The following is a 21,262-nucleotide window of genomic DNA, read 5'->3' as shown; positions in this document are numbered from 1 at the left end:
AGGCATTACTGGGGAAGTGGAAGAAGGCATTTGAGAAACATGGGCTGAAGATGAGTATGGAGAAGACTGAGGTGATGTGGGTCAGGCTGCAGAGAAAATAAATGAATATCAGGATGGAGGGGAAGGAAATCAGCCAGTGAAATAGATTTGAGTATGTGGGGGAAACATTGACCGGGGATGGTTAGTCAGAGGCAGCGGTGAAGAGGAGGATTCAGGTGGGTGTGAATGCATGGAGGAGGATGGAGGGAGTAATGGCAAATAGAACTAGAACGGCACTTAGTAAAGCGCATACCTCTGCCAAGCGGAACAGTTTATGTTGTGTATCCCACTGATCGGCCGCATTGAGTAAATGAGAGGGTGAATAGAAGAGAGAGATGGTGAGCAAGAGGAGCAGAGCAGCTTTTTAGGACACAAGGGCTGATGCCGCCTGGATCGTTTGCAGAATACGAGTCAAGGTTTGACAGCAAGATCTCCACCTTGTCAGGAGAAAAGGACACAGTCCAGGAACAGTTTGGTGACAATCTGCAAGGAAGAATGGGAGAAAAACCCCAAATCCAGATGTACAAAGCTGATACAGACATACCCAAGAAGACTCAAAGCTGTAATCACTGACAAAGGCATTTCTACGAAGTGTTAACTCAGGGGGCTGAATGAATACATACATACATACATACATACATACATGGGGAGCATGCACCACAGCACGTTGCTGTATCCACTTTCTGCCAGCACTCCAGGGGCCTCCATCTGGCCATCCCCCAGGCAAATGCCTGGCCCATCCCCATCTCTTCGGGATAGGACATTCCAGGCACCAACCTGAAGGGACCGCCTCAGGTTAACCCGAGAAGACACCTCAGCACCACTTCACCACACCCCACTTCGTGTTTTTGCGGAGCGAAGTATTTTTTCCAGTGACCGGAGTGAAAATCCTGCCACTAACCTCCTAGGAAAGCTAACACATTGAACGATGACATCCACAGATGCAGTTGGGCACCAGATATGGATGGCTGTTGGCTCATGTCTGTTCCTCTCCCTTACACAGATCTCCTAATGTCTGTTCCCCAGTTTTGTCCTTCCCACTCCCACCCCTCTTGTCTCACGCCCCCCCCCCCCTTGCTGTGCGTTGTATGTTAACTCTCATACGAGCCTTGACAATGTATACAAACCCCCCCCCCCCAAAAAAAAACACTTACTTGGGGCAATACAGCCTCCACTGGGAGAGGGAAGAAGAGAGTTCCATTGATCGTAACACATTGACTGCGTGAGTGGGGGAAGTTAGAGGCAGAATTTCACAACAATTCTGACGAGAGCTAACCTACTCTTTATTTCAAAAAAACACATAGTCATATTTCTACTATCCAACAGCTAATGTTACCAGACTTGTCCCACACTTATCGGTAAGATTCAGTATAAATTGCAAATTAAACCAAATCTTGAAAAGATTAGCAGTTAGCAGTAAAAACTGAAATTCACGCCAGTGGTGCAAGGGAACTATATTAACCATAAAAGAGAATGCACAATTGCAGGAGAGTTGCCTTGGATTGATGCAATTCTCACTGATTTTGGGGCTCTGTGGTCTGCCAACTGTAAAGCCTTATAGGTGCCATGCTGATTTTTGGAACCTTAAGATTATAATCCATTTTCTTAAAGTGCTTTGTGTATCAAGATTTGGTTTGTAAAAAAAAAAATATCGCAGGCTACGAAGCAAATGGAATTTGCAGTGCTCAGAAACAAGCTGGCTGGACGCTACAACATGTGGCTCAGGGGAGTGGCTTTTTAATGATTTGAGATTTGACAAGGAATCTATGACCACACATGGTCATGATGGACATAAATAAGTCTGTTCCCGAATGTGCCATTTTGTTAATCCAGATATTTGCTGTTATATTACAAGTCGGCAAAAAATAGTTATGAGGCAGAAGGCCAAAGCACAAGGTCAACACTTTCACATCGCAGGCAGGTCGGTGGTCTCCCTATGTTTTCTTATAGACCGGGAGCCCGGGGCCCTGAGCTCAAATGAACGAGGTACTAATATCTGAGCACAGGGGCATGAATGGAGTATCAAAAGACATATAGAAAGTTATTTCTGCCGGGTACCACCCTCTGCGTAAGAACCCTGGTGACCCTCCAAAGGTGTCCTTAAAATTGGCTAGATCAAACATTGGAAGTACCAGTTGGTTTCACTTCCATATGATGCATATGACCAACCTTACAACAAAACCACATGTGACAGACATGCCTACTACTGCAAAAGGCCCCCCAGAAGCCCCAACAAGGGCCACCAAAAAAGGGGCAAGCTCAAACATTAGAGGTACTAGATAAAACCAGTTTTAAAATCAGATATACATCCCACAGAGTGTAAAATGTCCATTACCAGACAAATTGTCTGCTGCATTGGCCCTACCAGAACCCCCAAAAGTGAGCTCTAAAAAGGGCAAAACATTACAGTAGACCAAAAATACACAATTGGCATAATTTTGCACATTATGCTGGCACACCATTACCATAGGAAACATTTATGTTTAACAATTTAACAAAAGAACTACAAAATACTAATAAGCCTACTGGTATCACACTATGAATCAGGAAACTCGGAAAAACTACAGGCTCATATTGTACTGAAACACTCGGAAATATACGAAGATATAAATAGTTCTAATGTTTCCTAACTTCTCCGAACAGGAATTGTTATATTAGGAGAGATCAGGGAACATTAAAACTGTTATTACTTCCAAAATTTCTGAGTTCGGAGACGTTAGGAGCTCAGGGCCCCGGGCTCCCGGTCTATTACCACCTATTCTCCAATATTGCTCCCTCTGCTCTCTTATATATTATGTACTAATGTTTATTTTGTTGTTATTATTGATCAAGAAACAAAAGTAAAATTGTTACCACCACTATTGTAGATCAAGTGCTGCCTTACCATCCAGTCAGAGTCAGTGGCAAGACATCCAATCCATGAGCCGATCTCTGGTCGAGCACAGTCCTATGAAAAAAAATAAACATGAAAACTCGTATGTATAAAAAAAAAATGGAGAAAATAGCAGAGAAAACATAAAAAGCCAAAGTGGTAAACTCTTCTGATCTGGTTCATGACCTTCCGTTCACTTTGAGGTTCCGGTTTCCAGCCCATGGCCTTTTGGATGTGAACCTGGCTTGGTCCTGTAAAGCCAACTTTTATCACTCAGATTATTTTATGTCGACCTCTTGCATGTGTCATTTTTACAATTGTCAAATGTTACCGAGTGCACTGTCCTTGAGAGTTGAGAGGTCCACTAATATCAGAGGCTGACACTCCAATCTCATGGATCTCCCCCAAATGCTGCTGCTTCATCACTGAGGCGTGACAGCAACAAAAAAACCTCACTGACATTATTTTTCGTGTCACGTGCCAAGTGTAGTTAGTTCCATTGCATTTCCTGCCCCATTAAGTTTTTGATGAACACGAACGAAGGGAGCTGTTACGGTAACTTCCAAAAGGTATGCCATATGCTGAACACATTGTTTTTGGCACCGTGTGCGTCATGTTAAAAAAGCTTGCTTCCAACAAGATGGTGCCACAGCACACATAGCTTAGGCCTCCATATAGTGGTTGCAAGATCACTTTTACAAGTGTCATAACTACCAATATCTCAATTTCCATGGCATGCCCAGTAACCAGATCATTCACCACTCAATTGCTTTATTTGTCAAGGAAAAAGCCTTTCATGAGAGATCGACAATGATTCTCAAATTAAAGATACAGTAATACGGGTCATTTCAATTGTTCCACATCAAACTCTTTGGATAAGTGAAAATTTGGACAGATGAATTTGCATGAGTTCATGAGTTGTTTCTTAGCAAGGGGTATCCCTGGGTGGATTGCCATTGCCATCCCAGCCTTGTTTGTCTGTCTGTGATCTATCCTTTTAAATGGTGAGCATCAAGCAAGGAAGCAGGACGTACCGTTTTTAAAGTCTTTGGTATGACTCGGCCAGGATTTGAACTGCCGACCTCTTAGACTCAGAACGGACGTGCTAACCATTACACCACTGAGTCTGATGGGTAGCACTATATGGTACATATTGTTGCGGTTCTAGGAACCGTATGCATACAAACATAGTTGTCCCGAAGTTAGTTATGCCATTAAGTATATGTGCAGAAAGAACCCCTCCTTTTGTGTAGTGGGCAAGCAAAAGGGGGTGCGTTGCGATGTTTTTTAAAGTTAGATTAATAAATCATTATATCCCCTCCATTACGATCCACGGTACCATAGCGCTTGCAGCCCTCGGTTCGCTGGCCACAGCGCACCATTGTCCATCTGCTGTCTCCGGAGGCTCGTTCCGAGGCAGAATCTTCATGTCCGCAGTTCCTTTTCGGCTTCCCCAAGCGTTCCAATTCAATCTTGGTTGTACCACCGTCCACCTTCCTCAAACATGCGTGGAGAGGGCGGGCTTTCCCGGCCTGGCCAAAATCCCACCCAGAAAGGGCAGACCCCATGAAGGCCCTGCCTAATCAGGGCAGACTGTGACGTCAGCTTCGCCAAGGCCCTCCACGACCTTGGGGATCTATAAATTACGACACCATCCTCAGAGTAGAGTGCTGAGAGAGTCGGTGGGTTCGTTGGCTGGTTGCAAAGAAAGAAGGAAGGTCATTGGTTGAGTTGGTCCCTTGGTTGTTGGTTGAAGAAGGAAGGTCGTGATTACGGAGGACCTGCCCACGTCTCGCCTCGGCGGCCCATCTGTTGTGCTGGTCCGAGTACACCCGACCTTGAGTGGGTCTCTCATTGAGTCCTGTCTGCTGCCCCGTTCGACCTTGGACTCCACGCTCTCCACCCGGGCTCCTTCGCAGACACTGTCTCCACACGTGCGGCTGTGGGCCGAACTGCACGACCTTTGTTGGGTGCCGCACCACAGAGCGTCCCTTCTCTCGGAACGTTCAGGTACCAATAGAACTGCAACCTCAGCTCCCTCCCTCCCTGGCTGCAAAAGTCCTTTGCCATTCAACTGGGTTTATTTTGTCTGAGTGTGTGGCACCTGTCCTTCAAGTAGAATAATTATAAGTTTGATCATCGTAATTCTTGCCTGTATTATTCGCGCGACAAGTCTGCTCTGTGTTCTCTTTTGTAAGTTGCTGTAAAATTGTCGCACTAAATCTCTCTTCTGTCCCCTGCATAACACACCAATAAACCTGTTCCTGTACCGCATGAATTTCCTCGCTTAGTGTAAATAAATTATTGTAGAAATGTTCCCAGTTCGTTTTTGTCTTTTCCTTCATTGGTTCAGCATGGTTCGGATCTAAGTTTAGCCGGGTCTTTATCTATATCTATAAAACTGAGGGTGTGTGTGTGTGTGTGTGTGTGTGTGTGTGTGTGTGTGTGTGTGTGTGTGTGTGTGTGTGTGTGTGTGTGTGTGTGTGTGTGTGTGTGTGTGTGTGTGTGTGTGTGTGTGTGTGTGTGTGTGTGTGTGTGTGTGTGTGTGTGTGTGTGTGTGTGTGTGTGTGTGGTCGTTATGCATTTCCACAAACTCCAACCGATTCCATTCAAATTCGGTACGATTGTGGCTTTTGGTCCAACTTAGGTCATTGGCTATAAATTTTTTCCATAACACTTCCGATATTCGAAAAAAAAAATCGATAAATCGATATCTCTTATGGGATTTTCCATTCAAATCCACTCAAGTTTAAGGCCTACGGGGGACGCAAATTTCCACTTTGTCCAGGCGCCGTTTACCTCCGCTATGCCACTGCCGAAAAATCCCTGATTGCAGAACAAATCGATAATTAATTTCATTTTTGCACTTCCCACTCGACTCCCCAAATAAGCTTAAACGCAATTTCTTTTTAATTGTTCGCCCTCCCTACCTTTTCTGCTGCATACACTGCATTTGTGTATTGTGCTTGTGGTGCATGCAAGAAATTTAAGGTGTTAATTAACGTCAATATGACGAAATCAATTCCGTGCATGCAGTTAATTAATGCTAATCAACGTTAAGATGATGAAATCGATCCAGTGCATGCAGTTCACGCCGTGCACGCGTGCAAGCTTTTTGTGCATGACCTCATTGCGCGTGTCCTATTGGTTGCTCAAGGTCATTGCCCTTAGCTTTACTTTTGCACTGACCACTCACATGTGGTTTGGGATGCAACTCATTTGTCATTGGTCGGGCTATGCCGAGGAAAAACGTGTCACATTTTCTCCTGTTCCGCTATTGTTCGGTCGCATTTTTAGTGCTGTGGACTACCGATTATCCTTTTTTCCTGTGATTGTGCTTCTGCTGTTTCCCGTTCTGACGTCGTTTCTGAAACGTTCGGAGGAACAATCCTGAGCTCGGTTGATTTTCAAACACCGTTCGGTTACACTAACATTACACTTCCTATCCAAGAGTTATTACTTTTGCGTTTAACCACTCTCCCTTTTTTACATTTTGTTTTTTCGATACAAACCCCAACTTACAAATTTACCCGTCTAAGTCGTACTCTACCCTACAATTTTTTTTTTCTAAAAACCTTAGTTCTTTTCAATCTCGGTTTACCTTTTCGATAATGCCGCCTAAAAAGAGGGTTTGTCTTGGGCATCGGACAGCGTTAGCCACGACTCGAAGGGTTTCTAGGGCAAACGAGTCGCTAGAGGAAACTACCGCCCGACTTTCACAGAATGCCCTGCGCGCAGCGGAAATCAGGGCTTCGGAGGGCGATGAACAGCGGGCGGTTCGGCTTTCCAGGAACGCTGCTGCAACAGCTGCTTCCAGGGCTCTGGAGGGTATTGAGCAGCGATCGGTTCGGCGTTCCAGGAACGCTGCTGCAACAGCTGCTTCCAGGGCTTCGGAGGTCGATGAACAGCAGGAGGTTCGTCGTTCCAGGAACGCTTCTGGAACAGCTCTTTCTAGGTCTACTGAGTTCCACAAGAGCGACGCGCAAGGTTAGGCGGTAATAGTCAACGGCGGGACAACATCCGTGGCGTCTCGTGCCCAAACAAACAGTTTTGGTTTCGAAAAGCTTTTCAGTACGAGGCCGAAGTTAACTATTCCATGCGTGGTGACATACATGAAAGTTGATAACTTTGGGAGTTAGAGTGCGGTCCTTATATGGTGGTCCTTATAGCTAAAGTCGTTTGTCCTTGACCAACAACACCATGTGCATATGCACGGGGTCCTCTTCGTTGTTGCATCGGTCGAACGCGTCCACACAATTCAGACCTCCGGGAGGCGTGAGAGAGGAGTGCATGAGCAGTTTAATTGTGGGGTTGTTGCACAAATCTCTTACGATAACTACTCAGAACGAATACCCACGCGGTCTGCTGCTACCGTCATTTTGGGCGTTCTGCCTTACTGCAACCCGGTTTGGCAGAGCTCTCAGTTGGGACAATGACTGCGATTGGTAAAAAAAAAACAGTCCCAGTAGTGGCCTACATTGCCCATCCAGTAAGGGGACTTTCTGTGTTCATAACGAGACAGAGCTGCACCTGTGCAATAATTAGTTAACATGCGCCCCCTATACCCACTCGCTGCTCCTGCTCTCACGTCTTCTGAGGCTGTTTGTGGTAGCGGCAACGCCGTCTTTTCGGCACAAGAAGTTGTTCCTTCTGCCTAATTCCGTTGGCTGATTGGGAAAGAAGGGCGGGCGTAACAGTAACAAACCATAACTCCGTCGTCTCTGTGGTTTGCCTGGTGCAAAATGGTTATCCTTCAGAAACAACCTGTCAGACACAAGCCTCCAGCACCTTCCTAAAGTAGCTTTTCCTGCGTGCACTTTCACCACATCACTATTTCGCATTGCAAGGGAGATGTCTTGAGCCCTCAATTACCATCTAACGTAGGCAAAAATGGCCTTTTGAGTTTTTGTTTCAGTCGCTGCCTTTTAATGACTCCCTCACGGCTTTCCAAGGTGCAGCGCTACTTCGTCTTGTGTGAAAGGACTCACTGCGACTTCTATCAAACTCCCGTTTTGCCCGGAAGTACTCGCCTAAACACTCCTTCCATGTACGGCCCTCGGTGGACCCATACAGGTATGCATTTAACCATAGAAGAATCATAGAACGGTAGAATTTATTTCACCTTCAAATATTTCGCTATTTCAGGTGCCCATCAAAGAGCCGTCCACAATCAAAATGCCCTCTCAGTTGCAGGTTCGCCAAGAGAACAATTCCGCCTTCTGAAAACCTAACTCATCTTTTGCGTGTCACTTCCCCCCTTTTATCTGCCTGTCAATACATCATTTCACCCTACGTTTTCTACGGTACCATACAGGTCCAGATCGAAGAGCCTTTACGCGGTTTAGGGCCGTCAATTATGAGGTAGTAAGCGTTTAACTGTTTAGTGGTGGAGCTACGCTTATTGTGGCTTTCAGCAGCTATTCAGGAAATTTGCAAGAAATCCCGAGCAATGCCGGGCTTTACTGCTAGTCCCCGATAAACTGTTCATTCCAGCCGGTACGTCCTTGGCAGTTCCGCTTGGCTGCATCCGATCCGGAGTTGGTAGTTGGTACCCTACCGTAGTTGGTCGAGTGATCCGGTTCGGGCAAGGCATACCGAGGGCGTGGTTCCCCGGTAGTCGAAACCGCGTGGTTAATTAGGTAATTTGGTTCTAGAGAAGACCCGACGCTACGCGGTTGAGGTCTTGGCATCCACGGTCGGTAAAGTGACCTGCCGCGTCACAGAATTATCCGTGAGCGATGGCCTACGATTCCGGGAGTCTGGTGGGAGACGTCGTACTTCCCCCACTTAGTGGTCGTTCTCGCCACCGGACCCCGGCCCGCAACAATATTTACGTACAGAATTTGCATCGGCACTCGCCATATGATGCTTGATCGCTCAAAGCACCACTATTTCATGTTTGTATATCAATTTGATTGAGGGTGGAAAGTTATTGACGTTGACCTTCCACGTCCAACAATAATGCAGTATCGTCAGACCCCGTGATTTTCACATTCGCTTTTCGCTGACCCCGCATATTCATGGGTCATAAAGTATGACTTGATTCAACATTCGTGATTCAAGTATTTGCGGGTTTTTTTTTTATTTTTTTACACTGCAAGACTGGTCTACTATAATCACCTGGGAAATTGGACATCAGCCAGCATTACATAAAAAGGTGCAAAAACAGATCCCCCTAATTACAGCCCAATTAGCTTTCTGTACTTCCAATCATCAGCAAGGTCATGGAATCAATCATCACAGTCGACATAAAATCATTCCTGTTCTCCAACAGCCTCATCTCAGATCAACAATTCAGATTCAGACATGGTCACTCGACCATGGGCATGCTGCTTCTGCTTTCACAACAATGGTGGAGGCCCTCAATATCAGACGTGAGATCAGGGCCATCTCTCCGGACATATCTCAAACTTTTAATGTAGTCTGGCATCCTGCTTTGCTCTCCAAACTGTCTGCCTATGGAATCCAAGGACAACTCCACTCTTGGATTACTGACTTCCTCCACTCTCGTAGCCAATGTGTGGCTCTCAATGGAATCCTTTCCTCTCCTCTCCCTGTCAAGGCTAGAGTACCCCAAGGCAGTGTTATAGGCCCTATATTATTCTTAATCATCATCAATGATTTCACTGACTCTCTGGAAAATCCTCTTTATCTCTTTGCTGACGACTCCATTCTCCGCTATGACATCTCACCCTTCTGAGACGGGCAGCAGCCTCTTATCTCCGAGAACTTGACAAAAACCACAAACTGGTCAAACATAATTTTGTTAATGTATCTACATTATCCACCCTTTGCGTTCTCTCTTACCCCTCATCGTTACCTGCATCCCTCGTTTGTCTATCTCAGACTACATTCTCCCTCCGCCCTGCTATTGCTTTTTCTCCTGCTGTTCCCTTTATGCTGTGTCCTGATTTGTTCTGTGTTATCGCTCTTCCACAAGCCTCGACCATGCATATATATATATATATATATATATATATATATATATATATATATATATATATATATATATATATATATATATATATATATATATATATATATTTATTTATTTATTTATTTTTAAACAATTTCCTGACATTCATGAACCCCGACATTTGCGGCATTTTTCAGGAACGTATCCCCCATGAATGGCGGGGTCCAACTGCAAATAATTTGGGGAAGATTGCCCCAAGGGGTTCGAAACATATTAGGAACGCACACTAATGCACACACACGGTTTTATTTGTTCCCTTTTTAAAATAAAATTCCCAAGCCATGCACTGCTCTGTAATTGGAAACAAATCAAGTACTTTGTTTGGCCTATGCTTCAAAAATGTAATTGGATAGTCTGGCCATGTCATGGTAAAGGATGGAGACAAAGTTCTAATGCTCACTTCGAAAGGGTTGTGGGGGTGTCAGACTGTGGGGTTTGGGGGAGGGGTGTGGGAGGAAGGAAAGAGGGTGCCAAAAAGTTTGCGTTACTTATATATGTAATAAAAAAAAACATGTGGCCTGTTATAACTATCACAACCTCCCTCACCTCAATGTTCAATTTCCTTCCTTTACATTCAAATGCTGACCATTTGAAAGCAGCAAACTGATACATGTCCTTGAAATACATTATGGCCAAACTGTAGTTGCGAGAAAGTAATAACTTTTTAAAGCAAGGTACGTGTCATGCATAAAGCACCTTACTACTTCTTGTTCAAACCAATGAGCCTTTTACACAGCACATCTCACCTTCTGTGCAGACACATTGATACATTGCACCATGCCTCCAGTTCGACAATCTGCACACAATTACAGGCCAAGTTATCTTATTGAAATATGTAATTATTCAATTTGCTGAAGAGGAAGAAGCAAGAGACTGAGCTCCTCACCCCAGTGCCGCACAGTGCCATCTTCGCTGCCTGAGAGTACTTCGCCAATTTGATCTCTCTGCGCCAGGCAATGCACGTAATCCGTGTGTCCTGACAGGAACAACTGGCAGGAAACACACTTTCAACTTCAATACCATAATAGAATCACATTAAACCAAACACCAAAGAAAGTAATGATAATAATAATAATAAAAATAATAATAACAATAACAGCTAAAAGCAATGATATAAACTTAACAGCATTTAGTTGAATAGCATTCAGGCATTCAGCATCTCATTTGATTCATGAGTATAATCATATTCTGTTATGTTCGGTTGGTTTATCATTCGTTCAACTCGTACGAACATCGGTGCTGAAAGAGTTTCCATTCGGGATTCCCTTTTGGCCATGTCGAGCGAGTAGTCCCAGTGGTGTCATTCACCAGTACACTACCGGTCAAAAGCTTAAGAACACCCCCATTTTTCCAGTTTTTACTGAAATTTAAACAGTTTAATGTTTCAATGTACTCTGAAATTAAAGCATAGAACAAATAAACAATTGCAAATAAAAAAATAAATCATGCAATCGTTTTGTTGAACAAAATTTCATCTAAATTTTTGACTCGTCAAAGTAGCCACCTTTTGCAGATAAAACAGCCGAACATACTTGTGGCATTCTTTCTCCAGTGGAAATCAAATATTGTTCGGAAAGTTCTTCCCAACACTGTTGCAGAAGTTCCCACAAATGTGTTGCACATGTAGGTTGCTTTGCTTTCACCCTTCTGTCCAGTTCATCCCAAACCAGCTCGATGGGGTTTAAGTCTGGAAACTGTGCTGGTCATTCCATGATTTGAAGTCTACCGTCTTGTTCTTTTCTTCTAAGATAGTTCTAACATTGCCTAGAGGTATGTTTTTGGGTCATTATCTTGCTGTAGGATGAACCCCTGACCAACTAGGCATAGACCAGAGGGTATTGCATGGCACTGCAAAAATACTTTTGGTTCAGGGTGCCAGTCATTCTGGACAAGTCGCCGACTGGATCCAGCAAAAGAGCCCCAGATCATCATGCTTCCTCCTCCATGTTTGACAGTTGGTGTCACACACTGAGGAACCATCCTTTTGCCAACTCCACGGCGTACAAAAACCTTGCGTGATGAACCGAAGATTTCAAATTTTGATTCATCGGTCCATAAGACTTTCTTCCAGTTTTCAGTAGTCCACTGGCGGTGCTTCATGGCCCAAGCAAGCTACTTTTTCTTATTTTGCCATCTTAACAATGGCTTTCTTACTGCCACTTGACCTGTCAAACCTGCAGCTCGAAGTCTTCTCTTCACAGTTGAAACTGAGACTTCCATACTCCGACCAGTGTTAAGCTGTGCTTGAAGCTGCTGTCCTGTGAGCCACCTATCATGCAAGCTGTTGACTCTCAGAAACTTGTCTTCTGATTGTGTTGTGGCTTTGGGTCTGCCAGACCTTTTCCTGTCAGAGTTTCCTCCAGTTTCCAAGTGCCTTTTGATGGTGCAGGAAACTGTACTCACTGACACCTTGGCTTCTTTGCAATTTCTCCCAAGGAAAGACCTACACTTTTAATGGTTATAAAGTTCTGTCTGTCTTCCTTTGTTGATTGTATTTTCTTACCTTTATGATAGCAATATACTACTTCCTGCAGTGCAATATTGTCTAAATAATGCTTCAGAGGGTGGAGCAACACAGTCTGTTCCAATACTGCTTTTATACAGACAGAGGGTTTGCAACTAATCAACAAAAGTTGGGACACCTGTAGGAATTGTTTGCATCAACTTTCAAGGCTTAATTTACTTCCATTGCTGCAGAACAGCTGCAGTTGCTCACCCATAACTTGTTACCTGAAAAGGGCCTTTTTTAACAACTCTGAAATTTACATTATTTTTCAGTTTTTGGCAACAAACTGTTTTTTTTTTTAACCTCCGGCAGTTTACCGCTTGGCTTTGTACCATTTCAGGTTATTCACTGGACGTGAACTGCTCAAATTTCAGTAAAAACTGGAAAAATGGGGGTGTTCTAAAAAACTTTTGACCGGTGGAGTATCCACCCACATCTGTTACAACTAACAAGCTTGGCTAGCCTTATGCTTCACCTGATACATTGCCTTTTATAGTGTTGTCAATTATTGTTGACCCTTGTTTGATTGGCGAGATGAATAGAGGTGCTGAATAGATATTCCAACTGAGATTTCCCTCTGGCCATACCATGCAGAGAGTCACAGACAATGAGAAATTTTATCCCAGTTGTGCCATCAGCTCGAGCATTTCACATATTCATTCGCTGTTGATGTCAATCTTCTTCTCAATCCTCTTGATTATATACAGTCTCAATCTCCTTGGTGATATACAGTATGCAATAATCCATTTAATCTTGACATCAACACAAGGGTTTCCTGCATGATGGTTTGGCCATTCCACGATGCATCATTTAAGATAATTTTCTGAGGGTACGGTAGTTGGTGCATTCCAATTTGTAACGAGGCAGCCCTGCTTTTTGAATATCCATCTCTAAACTAAATCCATCTCAATAGAGCCATTATATCTCAAGGTTCTTACTGGTAAGCAAGTCTTTTTCTTTTTTTTCATCAGGTTGCAACTGTTTCACGTCTACCATTCAAGAGATTTCATTGATCGTGCAAGTTGTATTCCACCAGCCCGCATGATCGGCTGAAACGTGACGCAGATGCAATTGAAACCAAGAGAACAACAAGGTTTACATCCACACATTTCCACAAAATCTTCTATTTAGTTCTGCCGAGGCCGATTATTTCTGACACGTGAAACACCCTGCAACCTGTGCCTACAGAAAACAGACCATTTGGAATACCGGTGGCATTTTCCATCCAATAATCATGTAACTTTGTTAAAAACTTCTCCATGAATCGTCACTTATATTGAAAGTTTCATGTGAAATGTTCAAGCGGTTGCAGAGAAAACAGATTTAAAAGCAAACAAAAGTGAAAAAGTGACGGCGCAAGGAAAAAGGAAAGTGAGGACCTCGGCCGACATTCCACAACATGGTCAAGTCACGGGCACCACGGAAACATTATGGGGGAGGGGAGTAGGATCCGTGTCAAAGGGGCACCCCTTCTGAGACACAGTGGTAGTACTGTTGCGGGGCCGGGTATCGGCTGTGAGCACGACCACTAGATGGAGCAGTCGAGTCAGCTCGACCGATCGCCCGGAATTTAGATCGTACCTTTTCGGAAAACTCTGAAAAAGTACTGGTCCCTTATCGGACCGTGAAGCGTCAATATTTCTGCCACGTGGTACAGGGTTATTTGCAAATTTTCAAAATACCTAGATTTCCACGTGGCGATTTACCGAGTCTCCACACCCTCGACGGCAGCCGTACAGAATGAGCCGCTTAGCGTACTCGAACCGTGTGAGACCCCAGCGGTTGATCGCCGAGATCCGTCGGTCCAAATATCCCATTACAGCGGCAACAGCCTGGCTAATTTTCCAACAAGCAGCACGCTTAGCCAATGGAGGAAAGGACACGAACGAGCAGATACATTTCACAAATGGGGATGTTTATTTAACAATAGGCAGGGAGGGGAACACAGAAGAGCAGAGTTATCCAAATATTAATAAGCACGTATGTACATCAAGGTACTTAACAATTCATTACTTACTATACTGGCGCCACAAACACACACACACATGCACACACCCAAAAGAATCGGACCAAAATGGTCTTTATTGAGGCCTCCAGCCCGGATAGAAAGGACAAGCTGAAGAACAGATTCTACCTCGGACCTGTCCCCCTCGTGTGGTCTTTGCGTTGTTCAAACCGGGCACCAGCGAGGGTGAGCTGAATCCAGACACCGGCGAGCCGCGATCAGCTTCCCGAGCTCCGGCGGATCCTCTCGCGCTCCAGAATACACGCTGGTGAAGACGAGGCGCCAATCCTTCACAATCCGCTAAGTCGATTCAACCAAAGAACCACCAACCACCTTCCATGCTCTCTGAACAACCACAAACCAAGAACCAAGAACAAGAACCCAGAAGAGCCAGAACCACCAACCAAGAAGAGCAAAGAACAACTCACTTCTGTCTCTCCGTTCCCTTTTTATCCCTCTGATGTGCGGCTCGCTTCCGGCGTGACTCGTTCGCCGTCGGTGGGGGCTGTCGCCTCCCATTTCTCAGAGTGCCCAAGCGAGCAGATTCATGTCCATATTAGGGAATGGAATTCAGTTCGCTCATCGGTAGGTGGGAGCTGTTGCATCCCACCTCTTGGAGTGCCCAAGCGAGCAGATTCATGTCCATATTAGGGGATGGAATTCAGATTGCAAATGCATTCTGCGAATGCAGCGAGCGCACAGAGAATGCCGGGAGCAGAGGGTTTTCGTTGGTGTTGTTGTCATGGTTGGTGTTGTTGTCATCGTTGGTGGTGTAAAATAAAGAAGAAAAACCTGACTATTAAAATAACTCCACAGCGCAGGAACATTTAATTACCCATTAGACAAGGGAAAAGGGAGCTATCTATCCACATTCACTTATTGAAATAACTGAGCTCTAGGACCTGAATGTTGTGTGTTCATGGCTTCCAGATTCGCAACAGGACCACATGATTATAGGAGGGACTCATCCCGAGTCCAGCCGTACCATGGACTGGTCACTGCATGAAGTAGACCGATCCATGGGAGGGTGGGCCACCACTCAAGACACGCGACTCGTGGTTGGCTTCAGCTAATCTGATGGGAAGAGTATTCCCATCAGCGAAGTGACGGGTGGTATTTGCTTGTGATAAAGAAAGAAAGAAATATGGAAGCAATGAAAAAAAAAACAAAAATGGGACATCTCGTACTTGACGCACTGTGTTGGAGCTCATGAGGTCTATTTATAGTCACTATGACTGACTTTTAACATTTTACCCAATTTTTCATTATTTTCTCCATATTCTCAAAATAAAGGTTTGTTGAAAATTTAATTACAAAAACTCAAATGGGAAAGAAAATTTATGGCCTGAACAGACACGGGTACAGATACACACACAGACTCAAACATGGACGGACACACACACACACACACACACACACACACACACACACACACACACACACACACACACACACACACACACACACACACACTTGCAAAACCCCATCTCCCGCTGCGTGGGGGACGGTCGCTCAACCAGCTTCATCCGTGACAGCGTTTTCATTAAAACTGCCACCATTTTGGCCTAACGACCCGCAGTTGTGGTTTACACAGGTTGAAGCGCAATTCGACGTGGTTCAATTACATTGTTGGATGCTTATAACCAGAATATGCAATGGAGGTGAGAGACATTTTGCTGCAACCTCTGACGAACAACACATACACCATTTTGGAAATCGTGCTTATAAAGCGCACGACCCCCTCTGGCCACAAAATGCTGACATGCGCTGTTGGGCCAAGCAATGTCTTCAAAGCGAAAGCTCCAGGATCAAACGTCATACTGTTACAACGCTTGGCCAGCTTTTCTTTATGCAGTACCAGAGCCGACCCTCCCCCCAAAGTCTACGCCAACAGTACCCTCACCATCATATAGAACTCGCCTTGGGCACCATGTGCACTTTCCGGCACAATATTGTTGTAGAATCCCGCCCGTCGGCGTGCGAACGACCGCGTCTAACCAATAGCGGTCGCTTCGCCCACCAAACGGACAATCCAGCCGTGACTTTCTGGAACCACGCCAGAAACCAGTCACGGGTGGGTTTTTAATCCCACCACGGCCCAGTCCGTATTCCACCCGCGCGAAATCGGGTCAATCGCCGAATATCGATATACCGAAGTACCCGCGCAGGTAACCTACCGAGGGACCGTACCTCGGCGAAGGCCAGCTTGGACACGAACCGCTTAAGCGGTCCGTTCCATTCTGGGATAAAAGAGCGGGTTTATCGCCAGACCTCGCTGGAGCAGATTCTATTTATTGGCTATTTAAAAACCAACTATATTCCGAGTGCAAGATGGGGAAGTTCAATGAGGGAATGGACGCAACGAACAGGTTTACATTCACACAAGGACATTTATTATAATAAAGCATGTATGCAATTAAACAAGGCAAAACACGTATGCAATTATACAAGCAACAAAAGAACTACAACCGTCTACTTATTATGTACAGTCACTTGCACTTAACAGCAGTTCCTACATATTAGACGGGCCCACGGACACACTTGCGCGCGCACGCACGCACGCGCACACGCACACGCACACACACACACACAAGAAATGGTGGCAGAGGCCTTTAATAACGAGCTCCAGCTCAGAGGACAGGTGAGCTGAAACCCAGAGCCTATCTCGAACCTCTCCACCACGTGTGGTCTACAAGTTGTTCGGACCCAGGCTCCAGCAAGAGCGAGCTGGATCCAATCGCCGAGCCGCAATCCTTCCCGAGCTCCCGCGAATCCTCCCGCGCTTCTCAACATGTGCTGGTGAGAGGAGGCGCCGATCCTTCCCGTCGATGCGTCGCTTCCCCGAGGAACCACCTCCCGCGCTTCTCAACACGTACTGGTGAGACGAGGCGCCGAACCTTCCCGTCGATGCGTAGCTTCCCCGAGGAACCACCTCCACGAAGAGGTCGATGAGTCGCACCAAGCCGGGAACCAAAATGGAGAACAAAGAGCTCCACGAACCAAGAAGAAGAAGCCACCACTCGCAGCTCGAGCCGAGCGACCGGCTTAACTTCCTTCCAAACAGGGCAGCTTGAAGCAAAAAGCTCTCCCGTGCCAAGCAGAAGCCGAAGCTCACGGAACCGTCAAAGCAAAGAGCCTCCAAAAAGCCTCCTCCCGAGTCAGGCCTCAGCCGAAGCTCACTGAGCTAGCCGAAGCAAAAAGCTTCCGAAGGCCTCAACCCTAACACAAGCCAATCAGGACCCAACGGTCTGCTGAACAACTCCCCTCAACTCCCCTCTCCAACTCTGCCCTCTCAAACTCTGCCCTTGAACAAAAGAAAAAGATCTCCTCTTATCCTTCTCCGCCCCCCCCTCCTCCATGCCCGGCATGACTCTTGCCCTAGTGATCCATCCCCCCAGCACCCCCCCCCCCCGCTCAACCACGGGTGGGAGGGAGTTGTTGACATCATGAGTCACGGGACGGCAGGGTTCTTCCTCTTCCCAGAAGAGGGGGGAGGGATGTCTCCATTGTTCGTTCCCCAACTATTAAAATCGATCCACAGCGCATCCAATCGATTTCTGAACATTTAAACAATGAAAGGTGAGCTATCACGGGACCAAGCACTTATCGACATAGCTGACTAAAGGAACCTGTATGTTGTGTGCAATCGAATTCCCAAATTCGGAACAATATTTATGAATACAATTTGCTGTCGACCATTTCTTATAATGGCTGTGACTATTATTGTGCGTTTTACTTGGACAAGCAACACCTATGCATCAAAGCACTTTGTTTGTGTGTTACCTCAAGTCAACATTTTAAAGAGCAATTTTGAATGAACAAACAAGGCATTCGGCCAACACGTTTGGGTTTTCGGAGAACAACTCGTGACGTGCCGGGTGAGCAAAGAAACCCGACCAAGTTCGGATCGGCTTTGTTCCTTGATAAAGCCCTTCAACAAACTGCTCTAAAACCCAATTTTCTCCAGATGTTTTGCATACCAATCTAGAGGGGCACATACTAACTGGACGACAGACCGGAAAAGCAGATACGGTAATTATGTCGTTAAGTACAAAAGAAAGCTGCCACTAACAACACTCAGAAACATAATTTGTTCTCTCCTTGGACCAAAACTTACCTCAATATCAAAATGTGGAAAACATGTGGAGGCAAAAATGTTGCAAATTGCAAGGGAGATAAGACAAGGTAACTTTTGCCGATACAAATAGGAGTTCCATGCAAGAGACAAGTTCGAGATATTTTAATGTTTATAACTGTGATTTGCCAACCAATCCCACCTTGCAGGTTCCACTCTCGAGGTCAAGCATGTACACACGGCTGTCCCCGCAGCCAAGCATCAAGAAACCTGCCTGCAAAGAAGGGGAGGGGTGGCATGACAAAGCAGTAATATCATGGTATGGGAAATCAAGAGAAGATCAACAATGAACAATTGGTCAGAGCCTGAGGATACTGATAGCAGGATGTGTCTGCTGATTATTATAAATGAATGACAGTACAAAGAGTGCATTGGGTCAACTTGCTTGGCAATCCCGATTCAGCAATTGGCTGACAATACTGAAACAACAGGTTCAAATCCATCATGTTGTTTTACAGAACATAGTTATAGTAATTTATTACCAACTCTTGAAATCCTTGGTCTGCATATAACATATTGTAACAGTGATGGGATTTGGCCCAGAGTCCAAATCTCACTCGCTGACAACAGTGCAACGGTGGATCGGATGGACACGCAGTCATATATCTAGCAATGGGTGGTGCTTGGGACTGGGCTGGCAGGATGGCCTAAAGGTATGCACACCAACCTCCAGACGATCTAGTCTGAGTTTGAATTCCGACCGAGCTATAAACTGCCATCCCGGTGTGTATCAGTGTGTGCCATCCCTCAGACGGATGTTAAGCTGGGCAACCCATCTGCCGGCATTGGTCGCTGGACGTGAAAGACACCACTGTGTGCTTCGCGAAGAGTAGGAGAGCTATCGCCTGGCACACTGGCCAAATTGCAAATTTCTGTCCCAACTACTGCTGGGAAGGCAATGGCAAACCACCCAGTATAACCTTTGCTCCGGAAGCTGCTTCAGCAGCACCGACACTCGGTGAAGAGTATCGTACATCAGAGTGAGAGACAGAGAGACAGAGACATAGAGACAGAGAGACATAGAGACAGAGAGACATAGAGACAGAGAGACATAGAGACAGAGAGACATAGAGACAGAGAGACATAGAGACAGAGAGACATAGAGACAGAGAGACATAGAGACAGAGAGACATAGAGACAGAGAGACATAGAGACAGAGAGACATAGAGACAGAGAGACATAGAGACAGAGAGACATAGAGACAGAGAGACATAGAGACAGAGAGACATAGAGACAGAGAGACATAGAGACAGAGAGACATAGAGACAGAGAGACATAGAGACAGAGAGACATAGAGACAGAGAGACATAGAGACAGAGAGACATAGAGACAGAGAGACATAGAGACAGAGAGACATAGAGACAGAGAGACATAGAGACAGAGAGACATAGAGACAGAGAGACATAGAGACAGAGAGACATAGAGACAGAGAGACATAGAGACAGAGAGACATAGAGACAGAGAGACACAGGGAGACACAGGGAGACACAGGGAGACACAGGGAGACACAGGGAGACACAGGGAGACACAGGGAGACACAGGGAGACACAGGGAGACACAGGGAGACACAGGGAGACACAGGGAGACACAGGGAGACACAGGGAGACACAGGGAGACACAGGGAGACACAGGGAGACACAGGGAGACACAGGGAGACACAGGGAGACACAGGGAGACACAGGGAGACACAGGGAGACACAGGGAGACACAGGGAGACACAGGGAGACACAGGGAGACACAGGGAGACACAGGGAGACACAGGGAGACACAGGGAGACACAGGGAGACACAGGGAGACACAGGGAGACACAGGGAGACACAGGGAGACACAGGGAGACACAGGGAGACACAGGGAGACACAGGGAGACACAGGGAGACACAGGGAGACACAGGGAGACACAGGGAGACAGGGAGACAGGGAGACAGGGAGACAGGGAGACAGGGAGACAGGGAGACAGGGAGACAGGGAGACAGGGAGACAGGGAGACAGGGAGACAGGGAGACAGCGAGAGAGAGAGAGAGAGAGAGAGAGAGAGAGAGAGAGAGAGAGAGAGAGAGAGAGAGAGAAAGAGAGAGAGAGAGAGAGCGCAAGAACTTCTCCAACCCATTGTGTTTCGTTTGTTTCTATTTTGTTGTAGTTTAGTTTTTCTTGTGTTGTTTAGTTTGCATCAGGACAGTAAGGTCACCGCACCTGTTCAGCCTTCACTGCACAGCTTCCTTCCGACAATGATGCCATTTTGTTTGTTTTTTTACAAAATAACAAATAATTTTAAAAACGAGGCGACTTCAAAAGGGAAGCGAGCGGGGACGATCAACTGGTATTATATTTATATTTGGCCTTAGCCAATTGGTAGCAGCACTTCAAATTCTGCTTCAATAAAAACAATTTTTTTTTTTCAAAAAAACCAGGACATCACGGACATCAAGACTAAACACTTAAAATGTCTCCCTCCGGGAACCATAATGACAGAAGAACTCTGGATATATTCGAGAACACCATTAAACATGTGACTAATCTTCACACAGAAACATTTATGCTATACATTTATTAAGCCTGGTGTTGGCTTAACAGTTAAGGTGGCTGGCTTAAGATCTTAAAGGGTCTTGAGTTTGAGCCCCTGTCATGCCGTTGAAATAACACCAGGTGGGTTTATTCTGCCTGTCATCCTTCCGAGATCGGCAATACGAGTACCATCTAACTGGTAACAGAGGCAAAACAAAACAGTCATC

At 45.7% G+C, this 21,262-nt stretch overlaps 1 protein-coding gene across 1 annotated transcript in view; it reads right to left on the bottom strand.

The window, feature by feature from the left end:
* The window catches only part of THOC6 (THO complex subunit 6), a 59,628-nt gene that overhangs the window by 8,101 nt on the left and 30,265 nt on the right, over nucleotides 1–21,262 (bottom strand). Inside the window, exons 6-9 of the mRNA XM_085879592.1 lie at nucleotides 18,676–18,747; nucleotides 10,774–10,876; nucleotides 10,634–10,683; nucleotides 2,924–2,986 (exon numbers count right to left, since the gene is read on the bottom strand). Of these exons, the coding sequence (XP_085735718.1) occupies nucleotides 2,924–2,986; nucleotides 10,634–10,683; nucleotides 10,774–10,876; nucleotides 18,676–18,747 (288 nt within the window). The remainder of the gene's footprint in view (nucleotides 1–2,923; nucleotides 2,987–10,633; nucleotides 10,684–10,773; nucleotides 10,877–18,675; nucleotides 18,748–21,262) is intronic.

This window comes from Eptatretus burgeri, chromosome 4 (genome assembly GCF_056783735.1).
Source record: "Eptatretus burgeri isolate ZD-2024b chromosome 4, Ebu_testis_v1, whole genome shotgun sequence".
Classification (NCBI taxonomy): Eukaryota; Metazoa; Chordata; class Myxini; order Myxiniformes; family Myxinidae; genus Eptatretus; species Eptatretus burgeri.
Note: the sequence above shows the minus strand (reverse complement) of the source record. Positions and strands in the feature narration are given on the sequence as shown.